Source organism: Candidozyma auris, chromosome 2 (genome assembly GCF_003013715.1).
Source record: "Candidozyma auris chromosome 2, complete sequence".
Classification (NCBI taxonomy): domain Eukaryota; kingdom Fungi; phylum Ascomycota; class Pichiomycetes; order Serinales; family Metschnikowiaceae; genus Candidozyma; species Candidozyma auris.
In genome coordinates, this window is record NC_072813.1 from 1,918,462 (window position 1) to 1,937,268 (window position 18,807).

Genomic DNA, 18,807 nt, shown 5'->3' on the forward strand with positions numbered 1-18,807 from the left:
TGGGTAAAGCTTCTTGTACTGTGTTTAGCAGTCAACATCCTCTCGTTCTCAAGCGAAGAACGGTAATGAAATAATGGCTTGATAGATATGGAATTAAGTTAAACACTGACATTCACTTATCTCAAAAGTGACCATTACTAATAAGAATGAGAGTGATTCTTATTCTCTCAATCAAGACTTACACCACAAACTGATTGATACAAAATGCCCTCGTTGGCTTCAATGTTAACCTTGTTTACCATCTTCTTCGAGTTAAGCCGGATACTTTGGTGAGGATCATTTGCGGAAGTCGTCAAATACATCACTTAAACATGAGGACCTAGACTGACGATGCAAATCTTAACTCAGATTGTGGGCCTATAAAAACATATAATTAGCCTCCTTGACCCTGATCTGAATAATTTGCTTTAAGTGGCACGGATGCATGTAATGTTGGAGACATGAAGTGCTTCGATAAGATAAGACTAAAATCTCCTTATGATATCCACATTTCACATATATATACATATATATATATATATATATATGTTTACATCTACGTTTTTTTTGTTCACCAAAAAGACTCAGAAAAGATACATCTAATTTTTTCTTACCTCTAACCTCGTATTATCACATTCTCGGTTTCTCATACTCCTATTCGGAGCTTTCTCACTTGCCCGAATTTCGCAACCACTTGGCATCGATTTCATCTTCTCTCAATCATTCCGCCTCCCAAGACATACACATATACGTTTTGAAATTGATGTCTCAGAGATACCACATACTCTTATTTTTTTTTTTTTTTTATTTTTTTTTTTGCAAATCTCTTCTCCTGTCCACTCACCCACGATTCTGTCGCAATCCTTGGAAATCTTAAACCGAGATTCGCAACCACCCAAATCCCCAGCCTAGCGGCTCAGCAGAGCCCACAAAACAGCGGATTTGCAGCTTTACTGCTTCTGAGTCAAAAGCTTGTTCAAATTCTCAAACAACAATTCTCATCTTCTTTTGCAGCCTCAACTCAGGGGCGTTCCTGAAATTTTCCTGCTGATAGCACCTCTATCAAGCGACTGTTTTAGGCAGCGCTCTGATCTCCATCTCTTCCTACTACAAGTACCCTTTCAGCCCAAGAACGTTTTCGCGAGTTCAAACGGGCCCAAATCGTTCTTTTGAATCCTTCTGTGCTTACAGAACCCTTCACTATGCCCGCTTCCCCGGCTTCTGCTGCTGTTGCAAACGGCACTAGCAACGGCAGAAAGAGCGCCTTAGATGAAGCACAGAAAGACGCTAAATTGGCGCAAAACATAAGTCAGCTGGGGTCTCAGCTCCAGCAGCGAACTCCTCCGCCAGATAACTGGAGACATATCCAGCCGTGCTCGCATCTCACCAAAGTGCTCGAGACCAATGCTCATGATACTGTCATGGCGACTTACAAACAGGCTGTGGCTATCCTGGTGGCGGTGAACCCGCTGCTAGAGCCGAGGCTCACGTTCAAGAAGAAGGACGGTCTGCCACTTCAGCTGAAGACGCTAAGCGATTTGAAACATAAGGTGCTCAGATGCTCGGACTGCCATCTCGCCAACTTCCACCAGGTCTTCTTCTGCTTGCAATGCCCTCATGTTGGCTGCTACGATACTCACGCAAGAGAACATGCAGAGGCTCAGAATCATATGTTTGCTATCGACTCTCAGAACGGGCTTCTATTTTGCTTTTCGTGTAGGGACTACATCAACCATTCCGCCCTCAATGAGATTCGTCTTGCGGTGGCTTCAGTCGACGAAATACAGCCTAAAAGCGACAATGCGACAGTGAGCCAAAATTACAAAAAACCTCCTCAGGTAGCTATTCAGGGGCTCAAGGGAATCGTCAATTTGGGAGCTACGTGTTTCATGAGTTGTGTGTTGCAGACTCTTCTCCATAATCCGCTTGTGAGAAACCATTTCTTCAATAACGACCTACACTTCTTTAATTGCCCTTCGTCGCAATACTACCTCGATGATGCCCAAATAGACAGCTCTCGGGCGTGCATCACCTGCCTGGTAGATGCTATCTTCAAGCAAGTGTATTGTGCATCGTCCAGTGAGGGATTTGGCATCACCACTCTACTCCAAACTGCCTGGTACAAGAACCAGCTGCTTGCGGGGTTCTCAGAGCAGGATGCTCACGAGTTCTGGCAATTCCTCCTTAACGAATTTCATGCTGACCACGAAAAGGTTTTACAAAGAGCCCACCTAGATGTTCCTTCGCCTGAGAATTGCTCTTGTATCACACACAGTGTGTTCTCCGGTGAACTTGAAAGCTCGGTGTCATGTGGCAGCTGTGGGTTTGTTAGAAGAACAATTGATCCTTTAGTAGATCTTTCCCTCGAAGTTAATGACCTCAACCTGAAGAGCAATACTCTTTATGATTGTCTAGATCAGTTTACCCATAATGAGGCTCTCGATGCAAAATCCAAGTGTCAATCTTGTGGCACTGAATCCAAGTCATTTCGATCACTCCGAATCAAAAAGCTGCCACCCGTGCTCAGCATCCAGCTCAAGAGATTCAAACATAACTACGCCAACGATACCGCATCCAAAATCGAAGTCAAAGTGGAAACGCCTCTCTACCTCAAAATGACAAGGTACGTTTCGGATTTCGATGGTGATCCTGACGATATCGATTCAGGAAGAATATTTGAGCTTTTCGCTGTGGTGACCCACATTGGCTCCGTCAATACTGGCCACTATGTGGCTTTCATAAAAAATAGCATTGGGCAATGGTTCAAATTTGACGACAGTGCTGTCTCCCATGCCTCTCATCAAGAAGTTCAGGCAACAAATGCCTATCTTCTATTCTACATTGCACATTATACATAGCATAGGTACATTCCCCTAGATTGGAATTCAATGAATCACGAATACACGTTCATCAAATGAAATTGTAAGCAATATATTATATTTCAACTACAGGTCCGAGAATCCTACAAGTTGCTTTTTTCGAAGGGGTATCCTTTTAGTCTAATATAAATACATAACAATATTTTTATTGCTGACCTAATAGTCATTAGGAGGGGGAGGGAAGTCCTCAGGAACGATACGTGCTTTGTCACACATCTTTCTGAAAAGACCATTCTTTCTGTACAATGTCCAAGGCGTACCTTTCTCAACAATACGGCCCTGGTCCATCACCAAGATACGATCGTATGTCAAAATCGTCTTCAAACGGTGGGCAATACACAAAATAGTGCACTTTTTGAACTCACGAATAATCGTCTCTTGAATTTTGGCGTCAGTTTCGTAATCAACGGAGGAGGTGGCCTCGTCTAAAATTAAAATCTTCGAGCCACGAACCAAAGCACGGGCCAATGCAAGAAGCTGCTTCTCACCCAAGGAGAAGTTGCCTCCGTCATCTTCAACGTTTTGGTCCAAATGGAACTTGTGAAGCTGGTCGTAGTTGTTGTCCACCAACCCTGTCTGTTTGACTCTTTCCAATTGCTCCTCGGAAATTAAACCAGATCTGCGTAAGGAGTCCCACAAAACGTCGTCGGTGTATTGGTCGAAGGGGTCCAAATTACGACGAACGGTGCCTTGGAAAAGAACAGGGTCCTGTGGGATGATTGACAACTTCAGTCTCAAATCTCGCAAACCCATCTGACTGATGTCCAAGTTATCAATAGTGATACTACCGGATTCGAGCTCACTTAAACGATACAAAGCAGTCATGATGGAAGACTTGCCAGCACCGGTACGGCCACAAATACCCACCTTCTCATCAGGGTAAGCACCGAAAGTCAAATCCTTCAAAACCAATGGCAAGTTCTCTCTGTAACGCAAGTTGACGTTATTGAACTGGACGTAGCCATATGGGGGCCAGTGTGGTGGGGGTTTGGTCTCTGATTTTTCGTAAGCAGCCTCCTGTGGCAAGTCGAAAGCGTATTGATGCAATCTCTCAACCGAGTTCATCTCGTTTTCAACTTGAGTCATGGCACGAACTGTCAACGACAACAAACCGACAATTTGAATCACATAGTTCAACAACAAACCCGTGGACTGAGGAGAAATGTTGAATTGCTCAGTAATACATAACATGGAAATGATGAGAGCGAGAAGTGCAGCAATGGTGTCTAAGTGAACACATAACCATCTCTGGTTGGCGATGGACAAGTAATATGCTTCGTTCATACGATTAAGCAAAGAGTCATTCTTCTTGATGAAGTTGACTTCCTCCTTGTATGCCTTGATTGTGTGCATACCGGTCAAGATCTCGTTGAAGTTATTGTAGACGACAGATCTTTGAACGGCTTCTAATCTCTTGATTTCACGAGAAGAGCCCGAGTAGATGTCAGCCAAAAAGAAGAAAGCGCATCCCAAGAAAGGAACGGCAATAGCAAACCATGGCAAATAACAGATACACAAGATGATAATACCAATGATCATAGCAAGTGGGAAAATGAACAAACGCAATTGTTCACCAATCTCGTTGTCCAAGGAGTCAGTGTCCTTGGTAAACCTGTTGAGAACTCTCCCCAACGGATTGGTGTCCATGAAGCTCATAGGACAGTGCAAGATCTTTTCGACAGCCTTCACGTTCAAAAGCTCAGCTGATCTGTTGTTCATGTATGCCAACATGGTGAACTGAATACCAGTAAAGAAGACAGTCAAAAATGCAAATGCGACGTAGAATCCAACATAAAAATGATCAGACAACTGCTTGAATCTCTTCTCCATCCAGAAGGAAAGCCATGTGTTAGTGAACAATTGGCAGAAAGTGGCAATGGCAACAAGGAAAAGGAAAACGGGAGCAGCCGTGTATCCGAAAATACCAGCACCCAAATTGATGTAGTTCTTGTAGACTGTCCAGGAAATAGCATTTACAGCTTTATCTTCATCCTCAACCGTACGACCAACAATGTCACCAGCTGCACCATTCTCGGGAAGAATTGACAGTGTAACAGCCAATTTGACATCTTCTTCGTTCTCAACACCAACACCGCTAGGCAAAAGACAAACATTGTCATTGGACTGGATTGTCTCTTCTCTAGGAGCGCCCAGAGCATCTTCCTTGGAGAACTCAATCAATTTTCCGAAACCGGGGTTTCTAGCTTTGAGCTCCTCAGTGGTGCCAACGTCAATGGTACCGTCGCCGTTTAAGAAAACAATCTTGTCAGCAGAAGCCACCAAGGAAAGCTGGTGAGTGGCCAACACTCTGGTAGTGTTTTTCAAGAAGCCAAAGAACAACTCGTCAGTGATTCTTTTACCTACTCTAGCATCCACAGCAGACAAGACATCATCGAAAAGCATAGTGTCCCCACCACGGTAAACTGCTCTTGCTAAGTTGATTCTGGCCTTTTGACCACCGGAGAGGGTTATACCTCTCTCACCGATTTCAGTTTGGTCACCGTGAGTCAACTCTTTCAAGTCGTCTTCCAAGCAGCATGCCTTGAGAATAGCCTTGTATCTGTTTCTGTCCATGGGGCTTCCAAAGAGAATATTTTGGCGAACTGTAGCGTTCTGAATCCATGGCTGAGAACAAAGTAACAAGTCTTTGCTGATAGTCACAGAGCCAACACCAGGGTTTGTCATCTTCATAAATCCTGCAATGGCGTTAAGTAAGGAAGTCTTACCTGAACCAATGACACCAGTTATCACCACAAACTCACCACTGTTGATAGTTAAGTTAATGTCAAGAAGACCTGGGAAAGAAGAGTTCTTCGCATCCTTGGAGTGCAGCTCCAGAGACATCTTCACATTGGCAGTCTTCTCATTAATGCCGTCAGACTTCTTGGAAACAGGCTCCCAAAGAGAATCACTGTCGTCGTCCTCTTCGCCTTGGTACTGATCCCACACAAAGTCAGCATGGGAAATTTGAATGTCCACGTTCGGAGGAAGAGATGAGATTTTTTCCTGTTCGGTGCCGTAGTAAGTGTCGCTGTTGAAAGAGTCGTTATCCTTGTGGTTGCCCTTGAACTCGAATCCAGAGACCAGCTCGTCAGAGCCGATCACGTACTCGTCCTCTTCCTGCTTCAATTTCCTGTCCAAGTCACTGTCGTATTCGGTAGCACTGAGGAAGTCCTTGCATCTGCGGAAACCGATCATGGCGTCGGCGCCGGTAGCAAGAGCAATTGGTAAAAGCATAATGGCCTGAGCCAAAATCGAGAAAAGCGAAAGTGAGGAGAAGACACGGCCAGCATCTCTCATGTTGCCGGTTTTCCACATGGTAACAAAAGAGATCATCGATGTGAGGGTAGGTAAAGTAACAGCATAGGCGGTGATGAAGTTTCTCAAGACTTTGATGGTGAAAAGGTACTTCATTTCCTGGTTTCTCACTTTGGTGATGTTGGCTTTGTAGGCCAACTCCCAGGCGTAGAATTTAATTATCTTGAGGTTGTTGAGCACCTCACGCATCAACGAGATTCTCTTATCAGTGTACTTGACAACAGTTTCTCTGGTGAAAAACAATTTGGATGTAAGAAGAACACAGACAACAAGGGAAACCACGAAAAGGCCAATACCCACGAGGGAAGTGACACCAATGTTGGTCAATAAAAGCACAACGGCAATAACCACAGGAATAGGGAAACACACCACTAAAGGCTGGAAACCAATGGCCAAGTCGATTCTCAGCAAATCAGTACTCATAAGGGAAGTGATTCTGCCAGTGGTGAAACGGTGCTTGGCCTTAGCGGACAATTTGAAAGATTTGATTAAGACGTCCTTGGTCAAGATAGCCTTGCAGGCAGCACCAGCAACCATGGCATTATGGAAAAAATGGTTTAAAAGCAAACCATTGACGAATATAAGAATGACAGCACCAATAGTGTAGCCGATACCCTTGTTGTAGGTGGTTTCGATGCCAAAGTAACGATATTCCACAAAGTCAATCAACCTTCTGGTGATCAAGGGAGACGTCGCCTGGCAGACAAACGAAAGCGCCAAAAAGATGCACGACATGGTGTACTGGAATCTGAAGGTGTTGAAAAGCGCCAACGGCACCGCATAGAAGGGCCACTCCCAGTCGTCGTCGGAGCCTTCGCCGCCGCCCTTTTTTTCAATGTGCTTATTTTTCAGCTTGTCCAAGATCTTCTTCAAGTTCTTTCTGTATTCGCGATGCAAGTGCTCCACGGTCAACTCGTCTGTCAAGTACCAGAGATCGTCGGGCTGCAACGTTCTCTTGTAGCCCCTGATCAAGATGGGCCAGATCCAGTAGAACACTGCCCGGTTCGCCCAGTTAGTGAGTTTCCATGGGTAAGGCTTTCTCTCATCGGGAAGAGGCACCGGGTCGACTTTTTTGCTGAACAAGAAGCTGAAGAGACGTTTTTCGTTCACCAACTCGGCCTTTCCGTTCTCAAGGTCTCCCTGTCCCGAGCCCAGGCCAGCACCGGCGCCAGCGCCAGCGCCAGCTCTCTTGTCTCTGCGAAACCTCGGCACTCTAGGAACCTTCTTCTTCTTGGCCTTTTTCTTCTCATGCTGACGCTGCTGCTGCTGTTGCATCGAAGGCTCATCTGCCAACAGGTCATCCAGCTGGTACTCAACATATGTGGTTGTTGTATCTGAGTGGTCAGATATGGTTGGGTGCAAATGGGTTGTTCCCGCCGGGTTGCCCTGATGCCGCTGCTGCTGTTGCACGTAGTAGTGGTACGAGGGGGTAGCGACAAAGTTGTCGTTGTGGGGCGCCTCGTAAGGGTTCCGGTCCGATCTGGGTCCATACAAATCACGGTAGTAGTCGTGGTTGGACATGATCTTTAGGGAAGCGGTAGGAGCGGAACAGATGGGTATAAAAGAAGTGCAAGCTTAAGATCCGCAAGGGAAATAGAAAAGAAAGATTGAGGCCGGCAAAAGAAATGTCCAAAAGCGAGTGTGGGGGGTGGCAGGATTTTATAAAGGGGATGCACCAAGGTTGTAGACGGTGGCTCGATGAGGCAGTGGAGAATGGAGAAATTGGGGGAGAAAATCTCTGTATGGGGCAGGTTAGCCTCGAGTGCATTTCGCAGAGGATGTGGATGGGCCGCTCCCAGTAGAAGGTTTCCTAATAAAGCACCAGGCCAAACAGGTCTCTTGGGCAGGCGACGCACGCCGCTGCACAGTATATACTCGAAGGGGCAGTTTTGAAGACACCGGACTGCACAGGGGCGCCAGAGGAGGCAGATTCATGTATTACATGCAGCGCAGACCCCGACTGTCTGCCGTACACGCAACTGTGTGCAGGTCGGCCCCAAGCTGCTCGATTTGCAATCGTTCTTCTCCGCACCACTCCAAGTGCTCATGAATTTGGCTCTGAGGGGGCCACCGCAAAAGAAATGCTGGCAGGCCCAGGGTGCTCTGGCTCGAATAAGCCATGAATTTGAAGCAACTGGCCCTCGCGGGTGTCGCTTATGTGGGAGTCCACCGGAAGCCGGGCAGTGCAAACGGCCGGCAAGTGTACTTTGGCCGCCGAGGCGAGGTGGCTCCACCAGTGCTAAGGGTCATCACCCGACACCTCCTGGAATTCTGAATTACGAGGGCGCCAGACTACAATAAAATGGAGCAGAAGAAGCAGAAGTACAAAAAGTGACAAAACTTGACAATTTGGATATTCAGTTTTTCGAGTGTCTTTTTTCGTCTTTTGTGGGTGGACACTGCCTAGCCAGAGCCTGGCGCAAGGCTCGCACTGGGCGTAGATTCGCACTGGGCGTTGAATCCTCAGAAGAAAATGTAGGCCCGCCTATCCCCAGGAACAAGGTAAATCTAGAATAAAGATTCAAATGTAAAGAACTTGAAAATCTAAAAAAAATTGTAAAATGGAAATAGAACAAAAAAGAGCACCAGGCAACGGCTCCCTGATTCTGTTTCTACGGCCTCTTGCGGATCCCTGCTACCGTGGGTCCTCTCCCTCGGCATGTGCCACAAAACTAGGTAGGGCTCCCCTCGTCAGACCTGGAGGCACTGGCGTTTGCAGAGGGGTCTTTAGCACCCCCGGCTGTTGCATGGCACCGTTTGGTTGTTTTTGTGTTTTATGGAAATCTTTGCAGGGAACACAAGTGGGCTAGCTGCAGACGGTTTTCACCAATCTCAGCAGATAGCACAGCGTACGTAATGTGGGACGCTTTCTAGTGCATGGGGTGGATGTAGACATCGGGATTGTGGGGAGGCCTTGGGATATGTTGTGGGGGGAATTGGATTTGTAAAAGGTTGTGATGGGGCCTGAAAAGGCAAGATATACTTGGGTGGGTGGCGATCTTTTATATAGATGTCTGTAGTGGCCATGGGCATTTGGGGGATGAAGATGGCTGGAGTAGAGCTGCAATGGCTGCGAAAAATCTCACATCCCTCTGGTGTCGTTGGGGACCTGACCGACAACGTTCAAGGTTGACAGTGTAGCGAGTGTAGCGAATTCAGACACCAGTTTACATTGATCCTCTAATTTTCTGATCAGTTCACAAGTTTTTCTGACCCACAAGAAATCCTGAACCTCGAGGGGTACCTTAATTGCTTTGCTTTGCTGCTTTTTTATCGATTTGCTCTCAACAGTAGCATAATTACACTTCAAAACGATATGATGTCGGGGCGATTGTGACCAACGGCCTCGAATGCCCAATTTCACTTGTCTTCCTTCATTGCTTCCTTTTTTCGGTTCCAATACGGTAAACATTTACTATTCCTGCGGTGGTCTTCTGCCTTCAACCGTCATACTCCTAACCTAATTCTCCCCCCAGTGCCCTCGTTTCCACAATGCTTTCGTCTATAATTCCCAAATCAAACAATAGAATCTCCCCCTTGGCTCTCACTTTGTCTCCATTGGTTCGGCTTCGTCTAGTGCATTGTTCAGGTCGTGTGACATCTTCACCGCATTCGGCAATTCCCTCCACCTGCTACACATTTGCGCCCAAAACGTAGTATGCACCGATCCAAGCTTCTCCAGATCGAAGGTTTAGCCGATTCTCGTCAAAGAAACCAAGCGGCTCAAAACTTGCTTGTTCTCCTCAAGAGAATTGCCAAACACGGTAGCTCTTGTCACTGCGCCGTTCTTAAAATAACTTCTTTAGTTATTTTGATGCCGTTGAATCACTAGAATTTAGAACTCTACACCCAGCATGTACAAGCGTCACCTGCAACTTCCTAGTACCATTCACTAACGGGGCTTCATTATTGTTGCTTCTACTACACCTACCGTCTACTTTATCCAGAAACTCTTCATGATGTTCATATCCATGCTTACGATTACTACCCACCTTCTGCTATTCTGTCAGCCCACTCAACTGCTGGGCCCCGGGATACTAAGAAACTTGTACTTCTTCTTGGTAATGTCATAGCAATCCTTCAATGCATCATCGTCGACGAACCAGGTGACCCTGCCGGCGGCTCCCTCGTTCACAATCGAGCTCGGCAATCCTTTCTCTGGCCTCTCCATGATGATTCGCATGATAGGTGCCTTCGTCAACCCCTCAACGACGAAGGTGACTCTATGAGCATGACAAATCACTGGAATCGACAATGTGATTCTGTTTTCGGGGCCCAGAGGCGCCTTCTCCACAGGTAAGCACCATGCTAACTTCTCTCTCAACTGCTCACCGAAATTGGGGAACAACGAGGCAATATGGCCGTCAGGAGCGCAGCCAAGGAGCAAAAGATCAAACATGGGCAACTTGACACTGTCCTTCTTGGCAAAGTTATCGATGAGTAACTTTTCATAGGCATCAGCACATTCCTGCGGATCAGAGATCAACAGCTCGTCAATGTGGTACACATTGGGCTTCTTCTCGCTTTTGATCAAATCGAAGATCTCTCTCTTGGCCAGGCCGTAGTTCGAATCGGGACTGTCAAATGGCACCAACCTCTCGTCGGCAAAGTAGATGTCCCACTTGTCCCACTCAATCTCGTCTTCTCTCGGCAACAAACCAAGGTGCATGATCTTAATGAGCGAGCCGCCGGAAATGGCGATCTTGAACCGCTGCTCAGCTTTCTTCTTCATCTCTTTCTTCCTTCTCAGCAGCGATCTCTCCTCAGAGCTCCCGTTCCCAGCGGCAGCATTCACTGACAGCCCGTTGCGGCTGAACGAAGGTCTGGGAGAAGGCATCCCCAGTATCGACGCCGAAGAGGCCTCGCTTGTCAACGAAGGCCGCTGAGCAGCCTGTTTTAGTTTGGCAATCTGATCCTTATCTAAGGTGTTGTATAAGGTCATGTTTTGCGCAGTGATGACGTGGTCGGCGACAGCGTCGGCCACACCTTCGTACCCGGCGAAAGAGTATATTAAAGGAACAGTAGTTGTCATTTGGAGATCGAGTTTGTTCAAGGCCTGTGGCTTGGGGTGGAACTTTCGGGAGGAAAGAAAAGGGTTGATTTAAATAGACACCTGTCAGGGGGAGGCTCACGCGATGGGAGGCGAATGTGACAAGTTGCAAGTTGAATTGGGATTAGATGATTAAGGCAATCGCCTAAGGAAACTCCAGGGGCTTGAAAAGGCACTTGTCCACTATACGGTTGTCCAAAGGAAATGTGAGGGTAAGTCAAAGTGTGAGTAACAGCGAGATAGTCGGTGTGAGGCACGTGACTGGGAGGTGAGAAGACCGGTGTTAAACACGAATTAGGCAAGATAAATCCGTGAGGAAACTGATCGGAACTAAGCAATTGGTCAATACGAATGCTATCAAAAAATGGGGCAACTCTTATATATGTATTTGGCGGTGAAAAGTATGGTCATCTTCAGAGGAAAATTCCAGAATTCGGGAGCACCTGGGAACCCCTACTGTGTGCAGGCCAAAATTACGAAGTTAGAAGTAGTTTTTTTTTGTTTTGATGTAAATCTCACTTTAGCATTCTGTCATGCGCTTAAGGGTCCCCATAAAGGAATGGTTGCAAAAGGGGTGAATTCCCGAATAAAAAGAAGGTGCAAAGGTGTGACCACAAGCAACGTGTCCAGATTGTGTCTGAATCATGTCGAAAAGCTGGATACCGCTCGGAGTAGTATTTCTTCGAGTTTCCGTAGTTTTCCTGAAGGTGTAGCTTTTGCTAGGGGAAGGAGAAGATCTTAGAACTGTAGGCGAAGGGTCAGTGAGAAGGACTTTCTTCGTAAGTTACAAGTATATACGTACTCAAATGTGAAAAAGGGATCAACTCCACAGTCTCTTCATTTGTTGATTTTCAGTTGTTGGGTTCATGGAACCAATTATGCTCTGCTACAGCCACTGTAAAAGGAATCTCTCGGTATCCTTGCATTTCATATAGAGTGAATGAGGTGGAGTTGCGATGATCAACAAAAGTCTATTTATTTCTTGTCTGTGACGTATGCAGTGCATGATACTTGAAAACATATAGATGGAAAACGAAGATCTTCCAAAGGGTAGACGGTAGCATCATAATATTTAATAATGTAGGTGGTTTATCTTTAATGCTGAGGAATTTTCCACTAAAATCATTCAAACTTTGATCACCAAAAGACGAGCTAGTGTTGATAGTACAGTTGGGTGCCAAGAGATCATTAGATTCCCAAAAGATCATTAGATTCCCAAAAGATGAAGTGACAAGTTAGAGTTCAGTAATGATCAAGGTCAGGGATCAGAGGATTAGGATTCTTCTATGAAACTCAAATCGAGGGATTGATCTGTCACACAATTTAAATTTTCTCCACTTATTGCCGTCAGGTTCCGAATACGAGCATCGCTCAATAGAGAGCTGCTAAAGTATCATTTACTCTTTTGTAAAATGGCTCAATGGAGTGTCAGTGTGGTCATCCCAATGGGTACTTTGATCACTTGCATCTTTTTCGCCACTTCGGCAATTACAGCAATTGGGATAGTAGCAGTTATTATGCATCCATTTACCGTTGTGAATAGTGGGCTAGTGAATAAACTTGCCAAATGAATGCAGACTGGAAAAAAAAAAAGGAATTGGCACACAATCAAAACGCTTCAGCGTTGGTGTGGAAAATTCGAGATGACCACGTTGCCCTCTTGCGCCAGCAATACACTTTCGAGCTCGCTAAACAACCGAGTATAGATTTACCTGGACGGAAATACCAAACCTATTATCTTGTGTATGATGGACTTCTCTGTTCATTCTTCAACCTTGGAGCATCTCGAGGAGACGTTAAATGTACTCTGTTCACCATGCGACAAGAAGAGTGCAAAGAGTTGAAAGAAGCGATCTACAAAGCACTTAAAAACCATAACATTCACTATAAAAAATGAAAATCACGAATAACAGACATTGGGTCCTAATTCAAATGAAACAAATATCAGCAGCTAACTGTTCATCTTAGTTGTCGCATTTGCACAGCGACGTACAAGTGCACTTGGCACAAGCGCATGGGTTACATTTGCAGTGTGTAGTTGGAGCAGACATTTTGATGAACTGAACAATACTTGATTTCGATGGCGAAGAAAGCGGATGGATTGCCCAAGGGAAATCGACCCTTATTTATATTGTTTTCTGCGTGGTTTTTGCCATTACAGAATGACTGCGAAATTTCTGCCTCAATGCTTATGTGCGATATTTGTGCGGATCTACTGACCAAGCTCTAGGCAAAATGCACTCAGTTGGGTAATTGGCCTAGGCCTTCTGAAAGGGGCAAACTAGATGATGAAGAGTCATGACGATTTGCTTCAAAATTGCAAGTCATGCTTTCAATTTTGGCAATCTTACGTAATGCAGCGTGATTAAGAGTGAAGTACTCTCAAAGTCGTGTGGCGTAGACATCTACAGTCAGTTCGGTTTTATCATGTGGTCACGAAATGCAAAGATGAATAAGATGAATATGCTTTTGAGAATTTCCACGTATGTGAACTTGCCTGGCTGAATTTAGAGGTATCACTCTCGGCTGTCTATCTTCGGTCTCTTCCACGGCCCAGTGAAGGAGTCCGAAAACTCTCAGCTCAACGAACTTTATAATATACAATAAAAAAAAGACAATTCAAAACATCTGTGCACAATGCTGACAATGTATGTTTTGTTCTTGATGACATCGTCCACATGAGTGATAGACGGCCAGGCTAGCTGAGGCACTTCATTAACCTTGGCATGTAAATAAGCTCATCAAGGAAATGTCTAGCATCTGTTCAAACTTCGTTTGATTATTCAAAAATTTTTATTAATTACCTAGGGATTAAAACAGAATGATAAATGTAAAAGTAAATTTAGAAGTTCATGTAATGGATTGACCATTGCGAGGGTTTTGTCAAGAAAGCAGGATCAGATACTTGTCTACAACAGGTCAGTAAAATTAATCAAAGACTGTTCTAGAATGAGTCTTGAAGCCCTTAATTTTTTTTTTTTTGTAGAATTGCGTATATAAATTTGCTTCCGTTTTAGCTTGAGAACTAATTTTGACATTGTTGCATCTTATGTTGATAAGTTGATCAAATATTAGTATATGAATGAAGAGAGGTACTTACTAACTGTATTGCCTAGCACAAACACAAATTCAGCACTGTTTTGGGGTCCAAATCCTTCAGAATAGCTGTTGATAATAATTCACAAATGTAATACTCACGAATTCACGACATTATGAGCAAAATAGTACCTACAGTGTAATGCAATAATTCAAACACAACTATTCTGACAGTTTGGAAGCTCCTTCATTGTGTTTGGCCTCAGACAATAAAATATATTCTCGTTCCAAGGGCCTCGTAAAGGTAAAAAGTTACAATTGTGCACCCGTGCACCGCATACATTTGCGGGTCTGGGGTAATCAATTCCTTTGCCATCACTCAAGGAACATATCGATACACAAAACATCTTCAAAATGATATCAAGTTTCTTCCAGCTCGGGAAAGAGGTTCTTAAAGAGTATATCAAAAATCGCTTTGCATCAGAGGTGACCGTGAAAGCGGATACGCCAGAATTCACTAAATGGGAAGCAGGCCCCTACGTTTTCACCGTGACAGAGATCTCTACACAAAACACTTTGGTCAACGTGGTAAGGGGCAGCCAGGCTGAGTCTATATCAATTGAGTGGGACAAATTGGAGTTTAAGTTGCCAATCAAGGAGGTCAGCGAGGATCAAAAGGAAGCACTCTACGCTTATCTTGATTCAAGACTAGAACCACCAAAGCTCAGCAGGGAAGAGGAACGAAAAGATAAGGAGAAATTTGCAAGTGTGCTTCCGGGAGGCTCCAAAAATGCTGACATTGAAACATCACAACCTTCTATAATCAAAGAACAACGGAGACCAGCAGATATGCCTGATTTCGAGGACGAGTACGAGGTGCTCGCACGATCAAACCCGCGAGCTGACTTTCTGTCGAGTCAGTTCCCATCAATTGGTGATCGTGACTTGAACCCTCCAGGCCTTCCTCGTGACCCCCTAATGAAGCCTTACATTGACCCACTAGCTGCTCCAGAGGGAGGCATGCATCCTACTAAAGACCATCCTCTTTTTGGAAGGCAGCAACAGGGAAACACTTCACGGTTAGGAGTTCCTCCTGGTGCAAGGTTTGATGATCCATATGGTGAGGACAATTTGGAAGATATGGGCATGGGCCTTCCGGGTAATCTACGTAAAGGGGGCCCAAGTGGGCCAGGTGGCCCTAGCGGTCCAGGCGGTCCAGGATTCGGACCAGGTGGTTCAAGTGGTTTTGGAGGTTCAGGTTTTGGCGGTTCTGGTGGATTTGGTGGGAATTTTGGATTTTAGCTTTTACAGACACTAATATCTAATGCATGGGAGATTCATTTCTGGGAAAAAATTTCTACACTACTCGATCGTAAGTTTCGTAATCAACGGTCAGCCCGCGCATGGCCAGACGTACGTTTCTTGCAAAGGTTGCCGTGTTCTTGGCCAAAACGTTGGCAGCCGCTTTGTTCAAGGGATCATTGGGATTGGGTTCCAAGAAGAGGAAGTTGAGCCCCAGAATCACTGAATTGAGAGACAACACCGGCAGCCAATCTTCTCGCAAGATGTTGAGACACACGTTGCCTTCCAAATCTATATTTGGATGGTAGATTTTCTGAGTGCACTTGATCTTTGGCGGATCTATGGGGAAGTTATCACCAATTTCCACAGTAAAGTGAAAGACGCCTCCGTTGTAGTAGCCTTCGGCGGGTCTAATCAAAATCTTGAAATTGAAGAGATCCTGTGGATTGGGAAACTCGATCTTCACCGTCGATGGTAATTCGAGCTCGGTGACGTCTTTTTGAAGTCTGATTTGAGCAGCGCTCACTTTCCCTAGAGGGTTCGCTGCACTAGACGCAGCAGCCTCTGGAGACTGCTTCGCCTGCTCCTGTCTTTGCTTTTGTAACTGGCGGATTTTAAGCTGCGATTAGTATTTGAACAATGTCGTTGGCCCAAAGTTGATGACTAACATACCATAACCTTCAAGTAGCAAGATCTCTGTGATGCGGCAGCTCGCCTGTTATGTAGATAGTAGGTGCACGGAGGTCCCGTCAAAACCACCAGATCAGACATGTTTCCGAGATCAAGATACGACATATCCTAGATGAGTTCGTGTTATGGTAATCTCTTTCGAGGCTAACTCGTTGATTGGCCCGGGGAACTGTGTTTGCTGAGAAAGTCCTGAAGAAGGGCGAGGTACTCACTAAATTGAACGCTCAAAGCGCTATCGGGGTCTGCTCTAGTTTTGGACTTCTGAGTTTCTAGATGATCTCTTATTTTTATGAGAAAATCTGATCTGTTTTCAGTGGCGTTATATAGACACTCAAAAGGTGTATATCTTGGACATTGAACCTTGAGAAGCCAATCCAAGTCAGCATCAACATCAACTATAACAGGCTTCCTCAGGCCTGAGCTGTCGATATCTAATTCTTCAACTTTAATACCTTCATTTCTCCAAAATCTCTCATCCTCTTTGAATTGCTGAAGGGCAAAATGATCTAATTTACTTGCGTTCAACCACATACTATAGCATCCCCATAAAGTCACGTCGCCAAGGTGCGTTCGACACTTCTCTCGAAGATTCTTGCCTAAAAATAGTAGGATCTCCTCGTCTGCCTTTGCTTGGAGTACCTGAAGAAGCCATTGTGTGGTGAATCCAGCATAATAGTTAGCGAAGTGAACCTCCATAGACCGAAGAAGACGAAATATCAAAAGTTTGGCGACATTCTTATCGTTTGAGAGTGCCACAAATAACTTCCTGATCCAAGTAAATAGCACTGAGCTCTTGTTGATACGTTTGAGCTTCGAAGTTGCAAGGAACATGGTGTATGTAAAATCTCGTTCGATAGCACCTTTATCGCCTCGACGCAACATCTCCAAAACAACATCTCTGTGAGTCCTCCATACTGTGAAATGGTCATTTGTGGTTAGCAATATACCATTAGTAGCCATGTAGAGCTTCTCAAGTTCAGGTTCGGTGAACGTCTCAAGCTTGAATTTGTATCCCTTTGCCCCAAAGAAGGTGTGAGCTTCGGTGAAAATTAACATGTACGTCTTTTTAGACATTGCAATGTCAAGCACATCGTTCTCTTCTGTCTCATGGTACAAGATCTCTCCATCAGGCACTGAAGGTAGTAGCTGGAGTACGCTTCCCGAGCATTTAGTGCAGCAAATATGCCCATACAAGGACCGGATTAGCTCAAACTGACCAATATCATGCCATTGAGACATCTCACGGGCCGAGATAGCCTGAAAGTTGGATTTGTCAATTGTTGATCAAATATGGGGTGCACGGGTCCATCTAGGCTTCTAATATGGGGTTGGATGCTCATCACGCTACTTAAGCAGGAATGCACTACAGTGACTTACTTGAGCTTGATGACCTGCTTAATCCTACAGATGATCTTCTGGAGGCTATCTATTCGAACACAAAGCTAGATTTCCTCCTTCGGGGTGCCAACAACAAGGAAGTCGCCGCTCCAAGTAATGCAAGTACTGGTAACAATGAATCTAGTGCTGATGAGGGAAATCTACTAGAAGAAGAAACTGCTTTGATCAAAACAGAAGACAAAGAAGTCCAAAACCGGTTTAAAGTACCAACCAATTCATTAAAAAAAGTTCTTGTGGGTGCTCATGAGGGCTGGGTCCGTTCTTTGACTGTGGACCCAGTTTCAAACGAGTGGTTTGTCTCTGGAGGCGGTGACAGCAAGATCAAAATATGGGACTTGGCTAGCGGATCCTTAAAGGCATCACTTGATGGCCACATTATGGCAGTGAGGGCGCTTACAGTGTCTAAACGGTATCCATATCTCTTTTCAGGTGCAGAGGACAAGACAGTAAGATGCTGGGACTTGGAAAGAACAAATTCCCCCGCAGGATGTCAAATTAGAGACTATCACGGCCACGTTGGTGGAATTTACGCCATAGATTTACATCCAGAGCTTGATTTGCTATTTACTGGTGGACGAGATGCTGTCGTACGAGTGTGGGATATACGAAGTCGAACTCAAGTGATGGTACTTACAGGCCATCGAGGTGACGTTTCAAGCATTGTATCCCAAGTTGGTGATCCCCAGGTTTGCTCGTCGTCAATGGATGGCACTGTTCGTCTTTGGGACTTGAGAAAGCAGAAGACACATTTAACTTTGACCCAACATAGCAAATCGGTTCGCCTGTTGGTGATGCATCCACACGAAATGACCATGGCGTCTTGTGACTCCACAGGACGCATACGAGAATGGCTACTCCCTGGAGGAGAGCTTCTTTCTGAATTTGGCAAGACAGGAATGGATGCAATGTCTCCAGTGATCAACACAATGGCTATCAATCCAACATCAAACGAGCTTTTCGCCGGTCACGCAGACGGCAAAATGGCTTTTTACGACTACGAATCGGGACAAGAGTTGTCCACTGTTTTGCAAAACCCTGTTCCAGGGAACGATACCTGTACTATTTATACATCAGCCTACGACATGCTGGGTTTGCGTCTTATTACTGGCCTGAGCGACAAGAGCATCAAAATATGGAGCACAGAGGACTCTTGAG

The 18,807-nt window shown here is 45.2% G+C and overlaps 7 protein-coding genes across 7 annotated transcripts; 3 read left to right on the forward strand and 4 right to left on the reverse strand. All coding sequences in view use genetic code 12, as the record gives it.

The window, feature by feature from the left end:
• Nucleotides 1–1,181: 1,181 nt before the first annotated feature.
• On the forward strand, nucleotides 1,182–2,837 carry CJI96_0002338 (ubiquitin-specific protease UBP8; the record flags this gene model as incomplete). Its single annotated transcript, XM_029035853.2, has 1 exon — nucleotides 1,182–2,837. The coding sequence occupies one exon, from the start codon at nucleotides 1,182–1,184 to the stop codon at nucleotides 2,835–2,837; it is 1,656 nt and encodes a 551-aa protein (XP_028891095.2).
• A 177-nt stretch (nucleotides 2,838–3,014) lies between these two features.
• Nucleotides 3,015–7,697, reverse strand: CJI96_0002339 (ATP-binding cassette transporter YOR1; the record flags this gene model as incomplete). Its single annotated transcript, XM_029035854.2, has 1 exon — nucleotides 3,015–7,697. The coding sequence occupies one exon, from the start codon at nucleotides 7,695–7,697 to the stop codon at nucleotides 3,015–3,017; it is 4,683 nt and encodes a 1,560-aa protein (XP_028891096.2).
• Nucleotides 7,698–10,191: 2,494 nt separating this feature from the next.
• On the reverse strand, nucleotides 10,192–11,208 carry CJI96_0002340 (uncharacterized protein; the record flags this gene model as incomplete). Its single annotated transcript, XM_029035855.2, has 1 exon — nucleotides 10,192–11,208. One exon carries the CDS (start codon nucleotides 11,206–11,208, stop codon nucleotides 10,192–10,194), a length of 1,017 nt encoding a protein of 338 aa, XP_028891097.2.
• A 3,468-nt stretch (nucleotides 11,209–14,676) lies between these two features.
• CJI96_0002341 (uncharacterized protein) lies at nucleotides 14,677–15,564 on the forward strand (the record flags this gene model as incomplete). Its single annotated transcript, XM_029035856.2, has 1 exon — nucleotides 14,677–15,564. One exon carries the CDS (start codon nucleotides 14,677–14,679, stop codon nucleotides 15,562–15,564), a length of 888 nt encoding a protein of 295 aa, XP_028891098.2.
• Nucleotides 15,565–15,619: 55 nt separating this feature from the next.
• Nucleotides 15,620–16,335, reverse strand: CJI96_0002342 (NEDD8-conjugating protein UBC12; the record flags this gene model as incomplete). Its single annotated transcript, XM_029035857.2, has 2 exons — nucleotides 15,620–16,183; nucleotides 16,237–16,335. 2 exons carry the CDS (start codon nucleotides 16,333–16,335, stop codon nucleotides 15,620–15,622), a joined length of 663 nt encoding a protein of 220 aa, XP_028891099.2.
• Nucleotides 16,336–16,398: 63 nt separating this feature from the next.
• CJI96_0002343 (uncharacterized protein) lies at nucleotides 16,399–17,493 on the reverse strand (the record flags this gene model as incomplete). The annotated part of the gene is made up of 1 exon (XM_029035858.2): nucleotides 16,399–17,493. The coding sequence occupies one exon, from the start codon at nucleotides 17,491–17,493 to the stop codon at nucleotides 16,399–16,401; it is 1,095 nt and encodes a 364-aa protein (XP_028891100.2).
• A 119-nt stretch (nucleotides 17,494–17,612) lies between these two features.
• CJI96_0002344 (mRNA splicing protein) lies at nucleotides 17,613–18,806 on the forward strand (the record flags this gene model as incomplete). The annotated part of the gene is made up of 1 exon (XM_029035859.2): nucleotides 17,613–18,806. The coding sequence occupies one exon, from the start codon at nucleotides 17,613–17,615 to the stop codon at nucleotides 18,804–18,806; it is 1,194 nt and encodes a 397-aa protein (XP_028891101.2).
• Between the last annotated feature and the right edge of the window lies 1 nt (nucleotide 18,807).